This window comes from Zootoca vivipara, chromosome 3 (genome assembly GCF_965207765.1).
Source record: "Zootoca vivipara chromosome 3, rZooViv2.hap1.1, whole genome shotgun sequence".
Classification (NCBI taxonomy): domain Eukaryota; kingdom Metazoa; phylum Chordata; class Lepidosauria; order Squamata; family Lacertidae; genus Zootoca; species Zootoca vivipara.
In genome coordinates this window covers 69,986,726-70,010,256 of record NC_142586.1, presented here as the reverse complement: position 1 = coordinate 70,010,256, position 23,531 = coordinate 69,986,726, and the positions used below count along the sequence as shown (strand labels likewise).

General features: G+C 39.9%; 1 protein-coding gene across 4 annotated transcripts; it reads right to left on the bottom strand.

Annotated features, from left to right (window-relative positions):
* Positions 1–240: 240 nt before the first annotated feature.
* CEP43 (centrosomal protein 43) lies at positions 241–23,420 on the bottom strand. 4 transcript variants are annotated; one of them, XM_060272818.2, is made up of 13 exons: positions 23,305–23,420; positions 19,803–19,856; positions 18,984–19,038; positions 17,550–17,638; positions 16,898–17,035; positions 16,653–16,736; positions 12,243–12,299; positions 7,365–7,579; positions 5,985–6,091; positions 4,188–4,250; positions 3,855–3,888; positions 2,869–2,962; positions 241–1,198 (listed from the first exon to the last, which is right to left on the bottom strand). In XM_060272818.2, the coding sequence occupies exons 1-13, from the start codon at positions 23,389–23,391 to the stop codon at positions 1,124–1,126; spliced, it is 1,152 nt and encodes a 383-aa protein (XP_060128801.1). In that variant the 5' UTR covers positions 23,392–23,420; the 3' UTR covers positions 241–1,123. The 4 variants fall into 4 exon arrangements, with proteins under 4 accessions (XP_060128801.1, XP_060128802.1, XP_034964458.1 ...); XM_060272819.2 differs by having other exon boundaries at positions 7,374–7,579; XM_035108567.3 differs by lacking the exon at positions 12,243–12,299.
* Positions 23,421–23,531: the final 111 nt, after the last annotated feature.

Here is a 23,531-nt window from a genome sequence, read left to right as displayed (position 1 = left end):
CACAGTTACATACATACAGGTCCCTTTGAAATAAATGAGGCAAATATATACACAATTAGGGGTGAAACTTAATTTGCATAGGGGGCTTCAATGAACTTACAAAGGGATGCTTTAGATGTTTGCCATTTTTAGATATTTGGATTCAAATTGATGCAGGTGCAATCCACAACTTAAAAGAGGCCCAGATTAAATGCTCTTCAAATCCACACGTAAAAAACAAAAGACCACACACACACGCAATCATTTTAAGTGAAGGGTTCTCATCACATAATATTTCCAAACTTTAAAACAGTCGTTCTTGGGATAGTTTTATTCAGTATTAAGCTGTGTTTCAAAAAACAACAACAAAAAACCAACCTCATGCTAACAACCATTTATAACTTTCATTAATTTAATAAACAAAAGACTACCTTAGAATAACAAATGTTTAAATATATAAAAATAAGTTTAGAGTTAAGGCTCATATTCCAGCTGCAATTTTCAGAAGTACCTAGTGATCTTGGCCATGCAAAACTAAGCACCTAAGTTGCAACAAGGGACCAGCTGACTAGAAACCACAGGGATTCATGATTCAGCAACTGAAGTATTTTAATATGCCTCATGTTAGGCATTCTAACAAGTCAGTTTTGAAAATCTTGGTTCATATCTCCTGGTCACTAATGTAATTTCAACAGCTAAGAGAGAAAAACTGTAATTTTAATTAGGTCAATAGAAGAGCAAGTTGAAATACTGTTTGTTCTTCAGCAAAAAGCCAAATGGTTGCCATGACATTAAGCCATGTTTGCCACTGTTTATCTGTTTTGTAGATCTCTGCCCTTATGAATTCTTGTAGATCAATCATCTTGATGTGTCTGTCGCCTGCAACGGACATCTTTCTGGGAAATATTTGACATATTACACATACAAATTAGCTTAACGAGACCGCAATACCACACTCCAAAATTACTTCTTCTTTCAGTTCTTCCAAGTTTAAAAACTCTTTCCCCAACTCCAGTTTGTTGGGGGAGTTTCTGTTGAAACACAAGGCACAATTTGGGAGGGGATATTTCAGCAGAGTGATTGTCTTAAAATATAGTCTACAAAGTTCCTCAAGTCAACAAATTAAGATCTTTGCTTGTTCTACTCATGCAACATCCTCTAGGTAATCTGCTTCACCACTTAACTGAGAAATGGTGAAATCTTGTGTGAAGTCTTCAAGCTAGGAGAAAAGAAAATATTAAAATGTTAACTGATGTTTAAAATCCAGTGTATTTTATAGCTATGCTGTTCTTTAAAACATTATCTTCTATTAAAAACTCCTATCAAGACGATCTCAAGTACTTTCCTATGAGCAAGAGGCAACACACTACTATCTATCTATCTATCTATCTATCTATCTATCTATCTATCTATCTATCTGGGTTGCCATATTTTAAAGAACAAAGAAGAGGACATATTTGCCAACTTCTACTTTTAACTATGGATCGCTATGATGGAGGAGGACATGTCCTGGAAAAATGGACATATGGCAACCCCACGTAAGTCTCAGTGAGTTCAATGAAATGTATTCCTAGGAAAGATTGTATAGGATAGCAGCTTTAGTACTGTACATTAAATTTTCAGTAAAATAAGGAAGGAGAGCATATTTTTAAAATCAATATTTAGAAGCTTTGTGCCACTGCCATTTTATTATTGTAATGCTACCAACAGGGCTTCCCCTTATCTTCTTCCCTACAGCATGCCCCTAAAATCTGCTCCAGAAGATTGGGAGACTCTCTGCAGCAGATTGTGGTCCAGGATGGAGCAGATGCAGGCATAAGGAGAAGAAGGTGAAGTTCCATTGTGTTTGCTGGCATGATGATGGATTTCATGCATAGTTTGGGAAATATATTAGCAATTTCATATACTCAAACACGTTATTTATTTCTTTTCAGTGAAGATTAAAAAATAAACTTTTACAATATATACTTGCTACTGAAGCAAAATGAAGAATGAAATGGCATTTGTTAATGTACAGAGAGGCTACCGAATACTCCTGAGGTAAGAGAACAGTGATTCATATCATACAGATAATTCTGTTGCCTGAACTGTAGACTTAAAAGTATTAAGCTTTATTAAGTTCACATGAGACTGTTAGTTACTTGGAAAATCTCAATATGTTTCAGAGTCTCAGGTGCCACCCCTCCCTCCCTTATTTTGACCATATGGAAAAAGCATGTGTGAGCTATACTGTGCTATGCTTCTTGAAATATGTGGTATCCCCAAAACCATAACCTCCACCTCTCATCCTCCTTCAAATAGAGAATATACTGCAATTATTAGGGAGATCTTACATTCAAATAAATTAAGCAGAGCTCAGTTCACACATTACTCATTCTGCACCGTAAGGAGAAAGGGCAGGGAATGCTAATGTGGTACCATCCAGATGTTGTGAACTAGAACTCCCATTCCCCTTTGCCTGCCCTTCAATCCCATCCCCTGCCTGGTGTTCCAATCAGTGCTGCAAGGCTAGGTCTGAGCGCCATCAATTAAATTTCCAGCAGTATCCCTGATGTAGAGTTGCTCTGGGGCATTGTGGGATTGAAATGCTGATTCCCAAACTCAACCACCAGGCACTGTTTGGAATACCCCTGCTGCATTCAAGTAAACCGCCTGGGGAGTGAGGATTACACTAAAGTAGGTGGCCCACTAGGTGGCACTTGGCAAGGGTCCCTTAAACACAGTTGCAAACAGATACAGCTATTGTTTGGCTTAACAGTTTCTCACAATAACGGTATGTTTACAAGCAACCTTCAGGAGAATACAAAAATGGGATTCTACGCAAATAGCTTTCTACTGAGAATGAAAATGGATACATGCCCACCCCAATGTAAAGTATAATATACATACTTTATCACTAGTATTGAAGTCGTCTAATTCCACGGAAATATCATCTATTTCTTCACCAATGCTGGCTTCACTTTTCTCTGACCGATGACTAGTACTGACATGAGGAAAAGTTAAAAGATTGAAACAATGAAGCTCTATTCTTTAATCTTAAAGAACGCCTTATAAATTCAAATATCTACGAGAAACATTTCTAAATACCTAATAAATAAAATGTTGAATTTCAAAGTTACGTGTGGGCTGAACTGCTTAAAAAATCCTACATTAAAGTAAATTCACCAAATACCAGGAGTCATTACTTCAAAGTGCCAGTGACTTACATGGAGCTCCCCGCATCCCACAAAGTGATTCTATAGAGAATTGCTGGTGCCATGTGATAACTTAAGGAAGTGTATATTTACTTGACTTCAAGAACCAACCACGACAGCTCATTAAAAAAAATATTTTCACACATTAAAATTGGAAGCACATAATTGGCTGTGTTCACATGACACAGTAATCAATGGCTAATAGTTTATGTTGAACACTCTACTCCTTTCTACTAGCAAGCCAGAGCAAAACACCATGATCCTTGGGCTTAGTGTTACATCTGAACCAGGGATCAGGGTCTTGTTTCACTCCGAACAAATCACTGCCTGGAGCAAAGGTTTGTGAAACAAAGCATGATCCCCAGCTCAGACACAACACTAAGCCAAGGATCATGTTTTGTTCCAACTCAATAACAAAAAGGAGCAAACTGGAAATTATCAGCATGTTCGCTAGCCATGACTTTCCATAATGTGTGAACATGCCCAGAGTATTAGAACATCAAGAAATTCATAAAAGAGCAGTAAATAGTTCAAAAATGCTTGTGTGGTGTATAGCTATATGGAAACACAACTTTTTAAAACCTTTTTGAGAAATAATGTGCATCCTTTTTAACTTATATCAAATGCTTATATCAAATGCAAATAAATGCTTGAAGTATACCACTCTGAATTTTCTCTTACCTATTGAAGTCATCAGCATATTCCTCTTCATCCCCTGCTTATAAATAATTAAAATGGATTAGAAAACTTGAAATTGCATACAGTATTTAATTAGAAAGATGTGTTTGCTATCAACCTAGTTTAACAATGAAAAGAGTACCATGAGGATCCCCCCTGAAAAATAGTAACTTTAGAACAGCTTTTAACATGCTGCAAAGCATTTCATCAAATGCTGAAACAACTTATTACATTAATCTATGTATAGAAATATTTTTTATTTTTTGTCTGAACAATTACCAAACAAGATGTGGCAATAAAAAGTTCTTAATGGTGTCCTTCTGAAGAGCTACTTGCCTAGTCCAAGTGATCCAAATTTAGAATTCATCTTCTTTACATCTTTCAAAATTGAGTTTGCATCTGTAAAACAGAGGTTAGGAAGATCAAAAGAGTTTAACTGCTTCCTACAGAACCTACTTAAAATGCATGTTAACCAGAGAGATGACAAGAGTGAAAATTTGAAGTTGCTATGTTGGTAATGGGACCCAGGTGGCGCTGTGGGCTAAACCATTGAGCCTAGGGCTTGCTGATCAGAAGGTCGGCGGTTCGAATCCCTGTGATGGGGTGAGCTCCCGTTGCTTGGTCCCAGCTCCTGCCCACCTAGCAGTTCGAAAGCACATCAAAGTGCAAGTAGATAAATAGGGACCGCTCCAGCGGGAAGGTAAACGGCGTTTCCATGTGCTGCTCTGGTTTGCCAGAAGCGGCTTTGTCATGCTGGCCACATGACCTGGAAGCTATACGCCGGCTCCCTTGGCCAATAATGCGAGATGAGCGCGCAACCCCAGAGTCGGTCACGACTGGACCTAATGGTCAGGGGTCCCTTTATCTTTACCATGTTGGTAATAAGAGCAGCCACGCTGATTTTCTATGCTCATGTTATCATGTCAAGATAAGACAAAAACCATGAGTTACTATGTATGAACAAATTACACCCACTTCACTACTCCTTCCTGCTTGTACTGGAAGCAGTTGCAGTTAGTGGTGAAGGCTGCACTGCGCACCTGGCTTTTGAATAGCAAGCACCGACACTGCTTTCTGAGCAGGAAAGGGACAAGGTGTGGGGAGCTCAACACAGTGTGGGTCCAGTGGTAGGGCCAATCTGACTCTCTTGCTCCCCCTCCCCATGAGCTCCCTGCACCTCTTGTCTCCTAGTAAGTGGGAGAGGTGTCTGCCGTTTGGAAGCCAGGTGCCCCGCTGACTGCCATTGACTGGAAGGAAACAAAATATGATCAGTAAGCCAAGAAAAAACCTTGGCTACAGACTGTGTTTGTTTGTACTGAAATAAACCATGATCCCTGGTTTAATGCCATATTTGTTTTTTTCATCCTAGCAATGAGTAGGGAGAAGCGAAGAAGGCGAGATTTGTTTATGCACAGTAAGTCATGATTTATAGCTTACTGTGACATGTGAATGCAACCTTCATATAATACTGGGGAACATACTTGACAATTCACTCTCCTACTTCATAAAAGGTGACTGTTGCAGTTGAAAACAGATAGCTATCCAAGAAATATAGAATGAAAAAGTGCCTAAGATGTTATTTGATTGTTTTGCTGATTGAACAGATTCTGTTTAAAAATTGCAATCTGCTTTGGGTCCATTATAATAGTCAGCAGATCATATAAAAGAAAGATGCATGCTATATAAATTAGAACCAATGTACAAGAACAGTGGGGGATGCAGAAATTTGAATGGATATACAGAATGGGTGACTAGCCTGTGGCCTTCCAGATGTTACTGCACTGCATTTCCCATCATTCTTGACCACTGGCCATGCTAGTTGATGGGAATTGGAATTCAACAATTTCTGCAAGTCCACAGGTTAGCTTTATAGCATCTGAACTGGTTGTTGGGAGTAACGTGCTGCAACCAGCAATGCACAAGAACACTACATCACTATTTGCCAACTAGTCCTGGTTGCACAGCATTTATCACAGCCAGGTACCTATCCTCTTTTTCTGGTGCAAAATAATAACTTTAAACTGTTTACAACAACACCAGAATGTACAAAGCTAAGTGAAGGTATGCTCTTGTAATGCAAGATTATTATAATATTTAGAGCAAGGGAGTGTAATTTCTCACTCAATAACTTACTGTCAGACTTTTTTAGAGGAGGTGCTCCAGACAAAGAGCTCAGACCAGTCTTTATAGGTGGTACATCAGAAAGAGAAGCATTTCCTTCCTTGATAGAGTCATTCTTCCTTTAAAAAGGAGGGAAGGGGGAAAGATACATCATTTTCTAACTGCTTCAAAATTCATTAACATGCTCCATCTGACAAAACAGGAAACAAGACTATACCATTTGCTACACCAAGACAACAAAATAGGTACAAGCAGCATCCACTGAGTAATGAATAATGGCTCTTAATGCCTTATGTGGCAAGAAAAGCTCTGTACACATTCTCATCTATTCCCTATCCCAAAGCTTCTTCAGTGTAACTGTTTATGTCATGTGATGTTTTATCAACATAACCCAGAGGAAGAGATTTAGATATAAATATAAACTGTATCAACCATGTTATGATTTTGAATTCAAGTAAAATTTTCTTCAGAAGAAGCAAATCTGAGTTGACATGGCATCAGTTGATTATTCCTTGAACCTGTATAAAGTAGTATGCAATAACAACCATTTGGTTGTTACTATATTTCCACTTGCCTCAAGGGAAATTATATGAGCACAGCATACCATTTGCATGTGGGCAGAGCAATCCACACACACACCCCTCAATACATCAGCTTGTTGCTCACTTTGAGACAGGGTTGAAGTGTCTTCTGCTTTCCTCTCCCAGCTAAGCTGGAGTCTGCAGACTACCAAAAGTGCAGGCTGCCTGCTGGTGGGATGCCTGGAGGCAGCAGTTAGCAGAAAGCCCTGAAACAGAGCATTCCAAGACTAGGGAGGGGCTGAGCTGATCTAGTCCAGGATCTGCTTGATCAAGTCTCACTTCTGTCATGCCGTGACATTGAGTTTGATAAGTATTGGCTTGTGTTGGAGGCGGGTTTTGGAGTGCCATTTAGTTTCTGGGACAGCTTAGTTGATGCACAAAGCTACTTTTAGACAGAATATTCTGAAGCTCTGCTGCATGCAGGGCTTCATCCATCATTCTCTAAGATGAAGCACTGGTATCCTGACACCGCCAGCCTTTCCAAACACACTGAAGCCATTATGGTGTCATCATCACAAAATACATCTGCATATATAAAGACATGAATATAAATATTTCTGTATTACAGAGTTCTATTGTCTAGTAGGAAATATATTTTCTTATTTTTGAAAAAAGTGATTTCTGTAAATGGGGGAAACACACAGGCAATCTATGGGCACTGCAACAAACTATTATTCTACATTTTGTGCAAAACATGAACCCTCTCTTTTATTTATTCTAAAATACAAAAGTGCAGCATCCTCCAGCCTAAAATGTCTGACTGTTTTATTGTCTAAAGGAAACATGCATAGTTGTAGTTCATTCATTTTACCAGTCATACGTTTGTTCTGGTTTTGGTATGGGATCATCAAAGAAGGAATCTCCCTCTGTATCTTCTTCTACTGCTAGATTATTCTTTTCTTTGGTATCTGTATCTTTGTTTGGTTGAGAAATTAGTTTTGTTTCATTGGGTAAGAAGTGAATGCTGCCTTTGCTCTTTGCTTCTCCAGACAAGATACTTGTATCACTATGACTTGTTCCAGTAACCTAAAAAAACAAACAAACCATTTCCTTAAACAAGTCATATAATTTGCTTCCCTTGAGCTATAATCCATTTTGTATACAAAAAAGAACATACAGTAGTACATCAACAGTTAAGTAGGCAAAATGTCACTTCAACAGTTTTTCAATTATTTGTTAAATTTATTGCAATGTGTAGACAGAAATGCCAGTTTCAGAATCTTGTAAAAGTAGTTAATTTTTTTAAATATGTGTATTCTGCTGTAGCATAAAAAACATCAAAGCAGTTTACAGCAATAAAATCATAATGCCATATAATAAAAGCATAAAAAGTTAGGTTATTATAGTTATTAACCTGTAACAGATATAGTTATTAAAGCTCTGAGATGTTTGCTACTCACTTGAGCAATATCATTTTTCATTCACAAGATTGGTAAATTAATTTCCACATCTGCACCAACCGTTTTGCCCAAGCCTGCATGGAGTTCAACCTATTTATCAGCCTGAGGGGTCAGGACATCACCAGCATTCCAAGCCAGCACTCCACACATCAGCATAGGCAGCCACACGCTTGAGGTGGTAGACTGGGTTTCACCATAACCAGCAACCTTTCAATCGATGTTGAGCTGGACGAACATATTGGCAAGGCAGCTACAGCAATGGCTCATCTCTCCAAAAGGGTATGGGGAAATGTGATGCTAACAACCAAGACCAAGATGAAGGTCTACCAGGCTTGTGTGCTGAATATACTGTTTTATGGAAGTGAGTCATGGGCAACTTTCACCCGCCAGAAGCAATGCCTCAGGCCTTCCATTTGTGCTGCGTCAGGAAGATTTTCAGCATCACATGGGAAAACGAAATGTCAAAGAAAGATGTGCTCTGCCAAGCCCACATTCCCAGCATGTTTGCAACCCTGTCTCTGTGACATCTACACTGGTTTGGTCATGTACACAGAATGGAAGATAGCAGGGAGCACTAGACCTGCTGGCAGACCAATTCTGTGTTAAAAGATGTCTGCAAATGTGACATGAAGGCTGGTATGGGAATCCCTTGCAGACGATTGTAGTGGCTGGAGACAGGTCATGTAGCCACAGCAGTGACCAGAGGAGGAATGACCACTTTGAGAAGCAGAGGGAAGAAATGTCATGGCACACCTGTAGCACCAAAACAAGATGACTTCATCTACCCCACCTGTAATAAAAATATTTCTCTACTGTATTGTTCTCTATAGCCACAGCAGGTAATTCTCCAATGGTTTGACTTTACTCCCAAAGGCTCACTCTTCCCAAGACAGACAGATGCCAACAATATCTGCATAAGCAGTGTCAGCGATTACTTTTAAATCCAGGTCCCTTACCCAAATATAAAACATATAGAGTACTAGAGTTAAAAATTTAAAAGGTGTCGTATCAAAAACTCTTCTTCAGACTCTCACAATTCAACAAAGCTACAATTTTCTTAGAATAGAATTTTTGCATTAGTAATCTGATACAATTTTATAGTTAAGCATTTATGTCAGTTTCATTGTAACCAGTTCTGAAACCAATTTAGTAGTTTTAGCAGGTAAATTGCCATTAACCACTCATCTAGAAATTTCATCTAGATTTTGAAGGCTGACTAATGCAAATTTTCATATAGTGAAACAAATTACAACTTTGGATGAATGATTTAAAAACTATTCTGAACACTTAAAATGTGGTATACAAATACTAAGCATTACTATTACCACTTCTCAGTAGCAGCATCCTACGTAGAAGGATGATACCAAAACCCTTGTCCTTTCATAAAGATTTACAGGCTGAAAAAAACTATGCAATGCAAACAGGTAGGCACATCATTCCCCAAACACCTGCTATATAGTTAATAGCAATTGGTCCACCTAGCAGAATATTGGGAAGGGGGGTTAAGGTGGGTTTTAGTGCAGTATCAAGAGGGTAGGAGTGCTTAACCTTTGCCTTTCCCCCACCTATCAATCCTTCCCAATTCTTCAGCTGGGGGCCTATTTTTTATCTTTGATCTGGCTATAAGGGGGAAATGGCCACTGAAAAAGGTTGCAAATGGCCACAGCTCAGTGCTAGAGCATGTGCCTTGCATGCAAAATGTTCCAGGTTCCATCCCCAGCATATTCAGGTAGGGTTTAGAAAGACCCCCGATTGAAATTCTGGACAGCCACTGCTACACAGTGTAAGCTGTACTCTGCTAGGTGGACCAATTGTCAAACTCAGTATAAAGCAGTTTCCTCTGCTTATCTGTCCAACTGATATATTTATTAAAATATTTCTATCTTGCCTTTTCATTAAAAACTACTCAAGACAGCTTATAGAATAGTGGAGGTGACATAATGAATCTAGGAAAATATAACCTTAAGACCAAATTAGAAACTAATAAAAAAATAGAAAAGCATCACAGGGTGGAAGAAAGGTTAAGCATCACTGCACACATGCAAATGTCTCCCCCACCCCACCGGCATTCACACAATAGGAGGCAAAGATAAAGCTGGGGACTGTCTAGTTTCATCCTGAATACACACCAATGAAGCTGGTTCAGAGTTACCGTAGGTCACATCCACCCCATGCATTTAAAGCACATGGCTTTCCCTGAAAGAATCTTGGGAACTGTAGTTTGTAAGTGTGTCTGCATGTGGGTAAACTTCAGTTCCCACAATTCTTTGGAGGAAGCCATGTGCTTTACATTATGGTGCAGATGTGACTTCAGTTGAAAGTAAAAGCTGCTTTCAGAATAGACAAAATTCTGAGACACTTTTAAAAAGCAATCCAACAAATGCCTGCTAGCCTTCAAACCAATGACCAATGACAGTAAAGCAGGCACCCCCAAACTTCGGCCCTCCAGATGTTTTGGACTACAATTCCCATCATCCCTGACCACTGGTCCTCTTAGCTAGGGATTCATGGGAGTTGTAGGCCAAAACATCTGGAGGGCCGCAGTTTGGGGATGCCTGCAGTAAAGTGTTTCAAAAAGAACTAAAGGTCAAGTGCAGTCATCCATTACTTGGCCTTTATGCACACACTAGAACCTCAGTTCATAACCCAAGGCCTGCTCTAAGTGACTCTGCCAATTGAGGTATAGGTAGTAGCTATGCGTGAAAATACGTTTTTTGCTAGTATCCCCATGGTAGTTGTACGGGCTCCCTAGAGAGACTTTGCTAGTATCTACTTTAACATATTTTAGTGCCAGGCAAATTATCTGTTTTTAACACATTTCAATTGTAATTGTGTTCATTTTTTTATCGTGTTAATCTCCCAATAGTTTCTGTTACAGGAAGGCTTATAGACTTTATATGCAAATAAATAAATACACTACTTGATGGTGTAGTCTTTGCCTTCTCCATTCCTTCAGAACAGGGTAAAGAAGGGAATATGAAAGCTACCTCCTAGGAAAAACAGGAAAACAACAAAAGCATCCTTTCCTAGCTCTCTTCATGCCTTCTGGACTGGCTTTCAAAAGATGCACAAGGCTGGGGGTGGAGCAGAGGAGCAGCAGTACTGTATTCAAGTAAGTGAAACAGGAAATGGGTGGCTATTCCTTGAAATCTTAATTGCAACTCTGCCACAAAGCTGTTTTTGTATAAGGGTCCAAATATCCTAACAGCCAAACTGAAATGTTTCAGATCAAATAATTCACTCAAGATTATCAAAGATACACACTCCCATTATCTTAGCACCAGTACACAATATGTTTAATGAGCAACCACATGTAACTCAGCCCTGGTCTGCCTGGTTGGAATCATAAAGGTTCTCCCTTTATTCAGGGAAAGTTAGATAGTCCTCAGCTGCTTGCCTGCCCCTCACCTTGGGGGTGGGAATTATCGGGTCCTCTATCCTCAGCAAAGTGAAGGTCAGGCAAATGCTTTAAATTTTAAAGTCATATTTGGTATGTAGAAACATTCAGAATTCCAAGTGGGTAGGAAAGGATATAATTTCATGAGTTAATGTGTGAACTGGCCTTCAGTTAACCAAGAACTAACAATATACAATAACATTACTGAAAGAAATTGTGTCAATATACCTAATTGTTAAAGTTTTGGAATCCAAAGATGTGACCTTTTGATACAAAAACTGCACGGAGAGTCATAAAATGCATGAAGGAGGGCAGGCAAGCCAGCAGCCACTCCATAAATATAAAGGCAAAGGTAACCCTGACCATTAGGTCCAGTCACGGATGACCCTGGGGTTGCACACTCATCTCGCTCTATAGGCCGAGGAAACCGGCGTTTGTCCACAGACAGCTTCCAGATCATGTGGCCAGCATGACTAAGCCACTTCTGGCGAACCAGAGCAGTGCACAGAAACGCCGTTTACCTTCCCGCCAGAGCGGTACCTATTTATTTACTTGCACTTGACGTGCTTTCAAATTGCTAGGTGGGCAGGAGCTGTGACCGAACAACGGGAGCTCACTCCGTTGCGGGGATTCGAACTGCCAACCAACTGATCAGCAAGCCCTAGGCTTTGTGGGTTAGACCTTTAATGAGGTAAAGCTTATTAATAAGCTTTGCATTAAATTTACATAATGTAATTAATATTGTGCCACAGAGTCTGTGTTACATCTACATATTTGTGGAGTTAGTTTGCACAATGCCATGAGTCAGTTGCAATGATTTTTAGTGCAAGCTGCTCTTTCTTAAAGGTAGAACTAGAAGCACCTGTCAGTTTCTTCTCCTCATGCATTTTACCTGCTCAGTTGTGTCCAAGCACCATTTCTGTTTACGATGTCCTTTATACCTTGGTATCTGAGCACAAGAATAAAATAATGGCACAAAAATGAAAATAAATTATATGTGGGTTATGTTATGTGAAATCTAGATTCTTGAGTTAGATCTATGCTATCACTCTAAAAACTTGATTAAAAGCCTTGCCTACTAACCAACATTCTCTCTCTGCTTGACCAGTAGAATACTTCACCTCCCAGCTATTTAAAAATAATCACAGGCTTCAAATAAAATATGGCAAGAGATGTGATGAATGAGTCTGATAAATTTCATAAGCATTATAGATTATAATCTACAAAATTTTCTTTCCAGTTTCTTGCCACAGGAAAAAATTCTGTGTTCCACCATGCTTTGCACACGTACAATTTTACCTTTCTTATTTGGAAGGCATTTATACTTTTGATGTTGTAAGCTACACTAATCAAAGAGTGGGTTTTACATATGAGTAAATGAGCACTGGACTAGTGTGCAAGTTCCATAAAAATGCTAGAGTACAATTTTATATGTGAAGTTATAAAAGGTGATATTTTGTTGTGAAAAGTAATAAAATATATGTAGGTTTGATAAGGAAGTATTACTAATTCTATTTCCCCCTGAGGAAAACAAATTGGTTGCTTTACATCTCTATACAGGACATTTTTTTTTATCTACTAGGAAGACTATAAGCACTTGGTAGGATTCAAATGCCTTGAGTCATGTACCCTCTGCTGCTCTGTACAGAATTCTGTTCACAGATGTGCAACTTGTGCTTAAAGACTCAGACTGAAACCTTAAATGAGACCACAGCCAGTATGCAGATTTTACAATTATTACTTAGACACCTTGAACAAAACATTTTCATTGTTCATTGCGGGAAGTCATGCCAGTTAAAACAGTTCTAAACTAGTATAATTTAGCAAACCAAAAAGTTCTAGCATGTGACATCAAAATCATGTTCCAGTTTCTCAACACCGACAGCACCACTATGACAGTCTCCTTTTGACCATCAGTCATTTTAGCAGTGTTCAGAAAGACATCATTTAAAACACACAAACAAAAACAAACACTTTAGTATTTCGCAGCAGCCTAACAAAAGATAGCCATCAATTGTAATCTTCTTACAAGATTCAAAAGAATCTTCTTACAACTACTGTATCCACAACAGTATCCTCACAAAACACCACTAAAACATTTTATCTTCAGAAAAACATTACTAGCACATTGTTAAGTTTAATAGTTCCTGTGATCCCAAATGATTACCCAAGCACTGGAAGATGCTATAAACATTTAGAAACCTTTAAAAAGTGACTTGGGAAAAACAATTGGGGTGAATTTTTGTGAATATACCGCCACCTTGCTTTCAATATTTACTCTTCAACAAACTGCATTTAAAAAAGAAAACAGGTATTGTCAAGATTTTATCTTCGGATCACACAAGGCATTGTGCAGAGAACATTTTTCACCTAGATTTAAGAAAGGGCCAATTCACCCAGCTTATCCTCTTGCCCCCAATAAAGGAAGATTCATATGAAATGATGGTGTGGGAGTTATCCAGGTAATGAAACCCATAAAAGGAATTCTCCAAAGCTAGAACAAGCAGCTGCTACTTTAAGTGTTCCAAGAAATTAACAAAGACTTTGGGCTGCATGACAAATTGTTAACATGTTCTTTCTAACGTTGTAATGTATGCAAACAGAAACATTAAACAATGCATTGCACTAGGGAGTCAGGATTGGCAACAGCTTTCTGATACATGTAAACATGGTGGAAAATGTTATTGATGCCAAGAGACATAAAACAACATTAGCTTACAGGAAGTCAGACATTACTGTTCAACACATCAGAGTGTGGTTGGGTTTACATTTACAGGGCTCCACTTCACTGATGAAGTAAGTGGCAGAAGTTCTCTCTGCAATGTTGTTTCTACATATAGACAAAGTAATCTCTGTTCTCTGTCCTACAAGCAGCTCATTCACGCTAAAACAAAGGTACCTTTTGCTCTTCACAATCACATCAGTAGTGATTGTGAAGAGTGAATGTGAATGTGATTTGCTCTTCACCATCACATTGAATACATAATCTCTCTGTTTTAACCACAGCTACTACAACTTTTTAGCCGGTAAGAGGATCGTCTCTGTTCCACAGCAACACCAGCAGATGTCTTACCAATTCATGCCAGTTTTATATTGTCACCTACAAAACAGATGATTCCTATGACCTGATCATCTTATTGCCTTCTGGTATTTTCTCTTGCAACCCCAATGCTCCCCAAAGAGAGGTGGAAGAATCGTCATTTGTACTTAAATACTCTTTTTCTCCAGCAGATCAAGAAGCAAGCACCTGGCCTCTGGAAATAGAATGGTGGACTAGATGGGTAAGAAGCCATCAAGCCTGTGGTCCACCTAATCCAGTATCCTGCTCTCACAGTGGTCAACTAGATGCCTAAGGGAACAATTCTTTCAGTTAGTTTACCTCTGTCCAGTACTTCTCTATGTATAGCATTCTTTATTCAGTCTTTATTAAAATAAGCAAGAATCTGGTTAAGAAACATGAGTCTCTTGGGACAAGGTAGAAAACAGAAAAGCAAAGAGGTTGCAAAGAATTTCTCAGTAACTCTAATAATAATAATATAATTTATTATTTATACCCCGCCCATCTGGCAGGGTTTTCCCAGCAACTCTGGGCGGCTTCCAACCGAATATTAAAAACAGTACAGCATCAAACATTAAAAACTTCCCTAAACAGGGCCGCCTTCAGCTGTCTTCTGAAAGTAGAATAGTTACTTATTGCCTTGACATCTGCTGGGAGGGCGTTCCACAGGGCGGGTGCCACTACCACTACTCTTCTAACAATGTAAAGCTTTAATCAAGATAATCAAGGGTGAAATTTCTTTTTAATATTCTGCTGGATAGTCAATACCTCCTTTTTGTATTGGCACACTCCTTGGTTTTGCTAAAACTACTAGAAACACAGAGCCAATCAACAACAGTTAGTCTTCTACCCGCAGACATGTATCTCATTAAATCTGTTTGCTCCTACAACCAAGGCATAGAGTGACACTGATACAAGCCTTTAAAAAATCAAACTTGCTGCCACCACGGTTCTTTTAAGTTGTAATTTGATAATAGGAAAAAGAAAAAATCAACACTACTAAAAATCTAACCTTCCTTAACCGATACAAGGAACAAACAAGAACAAATATGAAAATAAACAAGTCACATATGGTCCACATGGTCTACAAAACTAATTTCCCCAGCAAGTAGGCTTGCACAATTTAATATGTATCAAGGTAAAGGTAAAGGTAAAGGTAAAGGGACCCCTGACCATTAGGTCCAGTCGTGACTGACTCTGGGGTTGTGGCGCTCATCTTGCGTTATTGGCCGAGGGAGCCGGCGTATAGCTTCCAGGTCATGTGGCCAGCATGACAAAGCCGCTTCTGGCAAATCAGAGCAGCACATGGAAACGCCGTTTACCTTCCCGCTGTAGCAGTTCCTATTTATCTACTTGCATTTTGACGTGCTTTCGAACTGCTAAGTTGGCAGGAGCTGGGACCAAGCAACAGGAGCTCACCCCGTGACAGGGATTCGAACCGCCGACCTTCTGATCAGCAAGCCCTAGGCTCAGTGGTTTAACCACAGCGCCACCTGGGTCCCAATGTATCAAGGCAAATACAGGTAATTCAATAAATCCATAATATTCAAATCAGGCAAGCAACCTTAAGTAAACAGAAAGCTGGTACAGACTGCCCCCCACATTAAGTTTCAATGACCTAGTTTGCACATTACATTAAACCACAATTTAAAACAAATTTCTGCAGCGCTCCTTCTCTCTCCTAGCATAGGCAAAAGAAGCTAGAGCCTTGTCATATCAGCTGAACCTGTACTTGTGGTTTGATTTCACCAAACAAACCATGAACAATAAGCCAAGAACAAACTTTGGTTACACTTGTAACCTTTTGATTCCTTCAGATAAACCACATACCTGCATGTGAATTACATGGCCATCCAGACTTTGGCTAGTTTATCTACAGCATACTGTAGCAGCAGGAGTGGGGGGGGGGGAAAGCAGTAGAACTTTTCAGCTATTCATGCTCTGCCTCTCAAATGAAGTAGCAACAAAAATTGCACATCACACATTGTCATTCTAGTTTTATAATACCACATTCCAACTTCTTTCTAATTTATACCTGCACCCCATCAGATTATGGTTTTATTTCATTGAACAAATATCTGTCTTTATCATTCCCTGATATCTTACTTCCTCTTTAGAAAGTCAAACAGGGTCTATTAACAAAATGAAAGACGTGATAGACAAGAATGAATAGAGAAAAAAACCTGAAAGTTCAAAATGTGCTTCTCAAATAATATTAAGCTTAATTCCAGTACTCTGACTTACCTTACTTGGCAATGAGTGTATGTTAGATCTTCCATCTGATGATTTTGGAGGAGAATGTATACCATCAGATATTACAGGGGCTACCTAAATAATAGTTTTAGAATATAAAATAAACAATTTTAAACACACCAATAATAAACATTTAATTTGCTTGTCATAGTTTGTTTAGCATGCCTACATCAAGATAAACAGTTTATCAAGAAAGTTAGTATAACTAAAATACTACACATTTTCAAAATCCTTACCTCTCCAAAGTTAGACACTCCCTTCTTCTGCTGGCATCTTCTGATCACTTCCAGCAGTAAGGGCGCTTCTTTTGTAGCTTTAGCTTCTATAATTCCCAAGTCCCGTGCTAAATTTTCTCGAGTCTCAATGCCATTTAACTAAAAATAAGCATAAAGCATTCCAGGCCATTAACACAATATATTTTACTCAATTGTTCTTTCTCAAATTCAAGATTTGACAGCTGATTGACAGAAAAAGAAATTGTCCCTAAAGTGCATGAGCACAACATTCAAGTTAAAGTTCTTAATATCCTCCCCCATTTATTCAAAACCAAAACCAAAGGTTTAAACAGTGTTCTATTGTATTTTGGAGGGAGGGGGAAATCAGATTAGCTCTGCAGTCTTATGCTTGTCAAATCAGAAGTAAGCCCCACTGTGTGCAATGTTTACTCCTAAGTAAACATGCTAATGAACTGGAGGGATGATGCAGAAAACTGAAATTGGGGACAAAACTGAGGGTGGGATAATTTCAAGCCTTTTGGTCAAATTATTGTGTTATAATGTATTATTATAACAATTAAATGTGTTATTATATTATGTGTTGTTATAAGAATTAAAATGAATATAATGTGTTATTCTCTAATGTGTTCTTATGATTAAAATGTTTACTTACTGTGCTTGATTCAGGCTGAAAGACAGCCAAAGTAAAATCAAGATTGAAGAATTGAAGAAATTCAGCAACCAGACTAGCCACCAATCGACCTACAAAAGAAATGAGTCACATTTGGTTTTCCTGTATAGCATTTGGATTCACTATTTTCAGTTGAAATGTGAGTTAAGTGCTACTGTTTACAAAACAGGTATGATAAAGTGAAAAAATGCTTTTGGCATTCAGTAATGAATTTGTTTGTAGATAAGTCTTCCTATATTTCATTGGGTGGGTGGGGACAGGTGAACAGTAAGGAAATTCTAGGCAAGGGAACCCTTTTCATTGCATGGTTATAATGAAGGTAGACAAGGAAAGGAAGAGCCAGTGGTAGTGATGCTACACTTGAGAACGGGAAAATAGGAAGAATGGAGAAAGAAATGGGTGGAGGTAGGGCTAGATAAAAAGCAGTGTGATGCTATGTACTGTGTTAGTCATATACTGTACTCTGAAATACTCCTTTATGAAGGCCTACAAAGACAGGAGGACTTCGCTTTACACCAGCAGTGGGGAACCTCTGACCCATGGGTCTAATGTGGCCCAGTATGGGTCCAAATTTGGCCTTTAAGGCAGTTCCCCACAAACCAGACCCACCTGCCTCACACTTGATGTTGTATACAAGTTCCTAAATGCTTAAATAGTTTAGATTTTAGGTCCTGCACACTTTTCAAAGTTGACCCATGGGTTGGGGGGGGGAAAGAATCAGGGATCTGATCCACAAGCTAGATTCAGTTCCCCATCCATTTAAAATCTTCTAGAAACAAAAGTCTTATTTCGGGGACACACACTTCTGTAAATTCCAAGTTACTTTAGCCCTAAAACCCTAGCAATTTAACTGAGCACATTTCCCCAGAAACATCCATTTTCCAAATGTGATGAATAATCACTCTGCAAACTTGCTATAACCTACATTTAAATATGAAATGCAGCCTTGTTTCCACTGAGGTTGCTGAGACTGGCCTTTAACTGTAAAGCTATATCCTTCACTTGAGTTTGGGTTTTATTATGAATAAAAGGATTTATTAAGCCTTTTAAATCTTCAAAATATTTTACACATTACAACAATCCTGATAGCTTACTATTCCTATTTTACATAGGGAGAAGCAAGAATGATTTGCTCAAGAACATACAGAAAAGTACCAGGTCCAAGTATAGCTTTTAATCCACTTACAAATTCCCATTTAGTTTCCCTTCCTCCAGTTTTATCATTCAAAGGTCTGACATGAGTAAAACTTTCACTCTGAAACTGCTTGAAGTTCTATGCTTATACTTGCAGCCAACAAAAGTATAGCCAAGTGTAGAATTTGCAGATTCTGTCAATCAAACGCTGACAAGATGGAATTTGAACTAAATTAAGAGGGATGATAGAAAGTTAACAGAATTTGGAGAGACAGAGCTTACCATCTTTTGTATTTAAAAACTTTTTCAAACTTTCATTTACCAGAGGTGTTTTGTTCTGTCGAAAAAATGAGAACAATTAATGATTACAGACAGAGATATAAAACAGGTATATAACAATTATCTATATATGAGGATGAATGCTTATGCATCCTCATGGTGAAGCTACGCCTATATCATACACTACCAGAATTTGGCAGTGATTGATTTTGAATGCCCAAACCAAGCTGAACTTGGGTATTCTAGGAAGAAAAGAGCAGGATAAAACATTAAATAATAACCAATGCTCTGTTTTGTGCAACAATACACAAAGTTTGAAATTTCAGTTCTGGAAGTAAGTTGGCAGCAGCAGCACCATTTTATTTACTGTTGACTCATTCTTTACCTACTTGATGATGCCAAAGGCTAGGGAAACAACACCCTGTTTTTTTCTGGAGCATTTGGCTTTCATCAACTGTAGACTTTAAAGTAAGGAGAAAGCACAGTGTTTCCCTCTCCTCCTTTCAATTTGCAGCAGTAGCCCTAGAGTTCAGCATCTCAAGCTATACTGTCTACCTTGGGAGACAGAAACAGTTGGTTAGACTTTGGGATGCTTGAACAAATAAGATCCACAACCCAAGACATACCTAGGTGTAACACAAACTGCAATAACTCAGTGATTATACTTCTACCTGAAGGCTGGCTTCCGAGGATAACAATGAGGGACACTTGTTTGACTCCTTAGAACTTGTGTTGTGAGGTCACACAGGATTCTATTATGCTTCTTAATGCTTTTTGACATCTATATGAAATGAAAAGTTCATTGTTTTGGCAGCTCCTTACCTCTACTTTCTCTTGCTCTTCTAGTGCTAAAAATACAGCTGCTCGCAATTCTGCCTGTAACAGAGAGCCAGCATTTGTATACCGGTAAATGTATAGCATTTTGCAACTATATATTAAGAAAACTTGATACCAAGACAAACCTCACACAGAAGGGTCCAATTTATTCACACAGAAACACTGTTCACACGGAAGTATGGTTAGGGCTACAGTACCTCCATCATTTAAACTACAACACAGAAAACCACATAGCAGCACTTAAGCCATGTGAACGACACTTCAAGTGTTCAAGTCAAGTCAATACTCATGAAAGAGTCTAGGGACACCGATTTTCTATTTACTTACCCTTCACACATTGTATAAAGTAGCCAGTTTAGAACTTGGAACAATATCATTATTTTATTAATTTAATTTGCTAGTCACTTTATCTTGCTCAGGACAACTCAAAACAACATACAAACAGACAATATATGCTATTGTGTTTGATCTAGTGATTGCAATGTTGTTGTTTTTTAATGCTATTGTGATTATTATGAGCTGCTCTGAGCTCAGCATTTGTTGTAGAAAAAGTGGAATGCAAATATGTAATCGAATCAGTTAGATACATAAAACCAAGAAGAAAAAACATTTAAAATACAGTATCCTGCTCACATGTATTTAAAGTTCATATACAGAATGAAAGGAAAAGAAGTATTATATTCTCACTTGAAGTTGTACAAAAGTATGTAAATGCTTTAAATAATGTTTGGACACAACTGGAAATGGCTAAAAATACGAATGACAAGGGATAATTTTGGGTAATGGATTATAACTGGAGATAATGTAAAATACTTAACATAGTAATATTAGAAGTTAGGGTCACATCAATAAAGGCAAGAGGGAAGTCATTTAATCAAAACTGTATTAATTTGGTATTAATTTGTAATAATTTGTGGAGATTGGGTTGAAATTTAGAAAATCAATCAAAATAATCGGCAAAAAGTAAAGTTTTTTAACCCATGGGATTGGTTTCCTTTCTTCAGGCTCCTTCTGTTGGGGGTCTTCATTTTCCACTGACACTTTCTCATCCATAATTCAAATCCTGCACCCCTTCTCTCCTACTCCATCTAGGGACATTCACTTCATGCCTACCCTCTCTACACAGCAAGTAGCCCAAATATTTAATGAACTGTCTCATGCTGCAAGGTGAGACTGCCACACATTGCATCTGCTTCTGAAAAATGAACCCAAGTAAATGACTGTGCTAACTTATCATTGTAAGATCTATAAACCTTTTTCTTGGACGGTAATGTGTGCGTAACCCCAAAGAATGAGAGAAGCAGTTAAATTCGAAATAAAAATGCCCAAAGGCTATTGGAAAGCATATATCCTGTGTCTTGGGGAAATGCTATACATTCTAGCTAATATATGTCATGGACTGCAAGAAGATCAAACCTATCCATTCTTAAGGAAATCAGCCCTGAGTGGACCAGGGGTGTAGCCAGGATCAAAATTAGGAGGGGCCAAGGGGCAAGGAAGGGCCAAGGGGTGGGGGGAGGGGCCACAGTGGGGCAAGGAAAGCCATGGTCGTTCAGGGGCGAGGGGGCGCCAGGATCAGCCCGAAATGGGGCTGCTCCAACCCCCTCTGCGATCGGCAGAGGCGAGGGGGCACCAGGATCAGCCCGAAAATGGGCTGCTCCGACCCCCTCCTCCCCCTCCGCGATCGGCAGGGGCGAGGGGGCACCAGGATCAGCCCGAAATCGGGCTGCTCTGACCCTCTCCTCCCCCTCCGCGATCGCCGGGGCGGGTGGAGGGAAAGCTGGCTTTCCCTCCACCCGCCCCACAGCCAGCCAGGGAGAAGGCACCGGGCGGCGGCGGGCAGCGGGGCAGGCTGGCCTGCGGCCCTGCTTCTAGGGGGGGCAACTGCCCCCTCCGGCCTACGCCCATGGGAAGGACAGATCCTGAAGCTGAGGCTCCAATACTTTGGCCACATCATGAGAAGAGAAGACTGCCTGGAAAAGACCCTGATGTTGGGAAAGATTGAGGGCACAAGGAGAAGGGGACGACAGAGGACGAGATGGTTGGACAGTGTTCTCGAAGCTACGAACATGAGTCTGACCAAACTGTGGGAGGCAGTGGAAGACAGGAGTGCCTGGCGTGCTCTGGTCCATGGGGTCACAAAGAGTCGGACACGACTAAACAACAATAATTTGTTTATGGTGCCTGACAGACAGTAAACAATCTAACAACTATGTATTAAATATTAGTGATCCCTCCTACTTCTACACTGTAAAGAATGAAAACATAGACCAAACTAAAATGAAAAAGTCAATCAACAAACAGAAGTATGGCTTCAGCCTTCATTTCAAGGTCAGTGTATTCTCAGCTTCAGCTTTAAGTGCAGCTTATCAAGTGTAAGTGTTGCCCTCAGATCAATTTAAAGTCAGTTTTTAGTCATTTAAAAACCTACAGTGCAAGTTTAGAAAAGTGCACACTGTGGTGTTCATAACTTATCTAGAGATAGGGTGGCAAAACCAAAGAGGGATTGGGAGGAGCTCCAAAAGGAACTCCCCAATATGAGTGAACTGGCACAATTTAAGGAGGATATTGACAAGCTGAAATGTGTGTGCAGAGGAGGGCAATTTGATCAAAGGTCTGGAAGCCAAGCCTTATGAGGGAGCTGGGTATGTTTAGGCTGGTAAAGAGGAGACTGGGACTGTAGCACTGCGTCCAATATTGACTAAAACAGCCAATATTGTAATGCCTTATTATAAGTTTATGCTATCTTCACACTTTGGATACTTTGTGTAGTTCTGGTCAGTGGTCACCCAATGTTTTTAGCAAAAGGTGAGAACCGGGGGAAACAAAAAGTTTATACGCTGTGGAAAAATCATGAAAATAAGTCATCTCCCTTTCTCATAATACTAGAACTCAGATCGCCCAATGAAGTTGAATGGTGTCAGGACGAACAGAAGGACTTTTTCACACAGCACTGTTAAACTGTGGAACTTGCTTCCACCAAACGTAGGAATGGTCACCAACTTAAATGGGTTTACAAGAGGATTGGAGCATAAGAGAATCAGAAAATAGTATGCCTCTGCATACCAGATGCTGGGGAGCAACAGCAGGAAAGAAAGCTCCTACGGCCTGCTTTATGGGCTTCTATGGGGCACCTGGCTGACCACGGCGGGACAGGCCTTTGTTCCGGGGCGGGAAGTCTCTCCGTTATGTTCTCATGACCACCAACCAACCCTCTTATCGCTTCAGGAGTTCCACGCATGCGCCACGAAGCGAAAGGCAGCGCGCGACACTTATGCCTAAGCGGCATTGTCCAGAGGGCGGGGATGACAGTTGGGAGTCCGTTAGCGCCGTTGGTGTCGACCCGCTCTCTCGCGAGGGCCGCGCCACCAGCACCTCCATGCACAGCACGCCTCTCCCGGCGTCAGGCGGGCATACACCGACACATTTCTGAGGCGCTCCCCTCCATTCCATAAAGTCTCCGTCCCGCTCCCCGCCAGCTCCTCACCTTGATTTTATTCAGCACCCCGCTCGTCTCGAGCGTCTGCACGAGGAGATCCCTCAGCTCCGTGTCTTCCTCCGTCGCGGTCGCCATCTTGCTTCTCCCTGACAACCGCCTAAACTGAGCTAGTGACGAGACGAGTCCCCGCAGATTCGTCGCTCTGGAGTCTGGAGCAAAGGGGGATATTTGCCGGGAAAGAGGCGGAGCGCAATGGGCCAATGACTTCCTGGCCG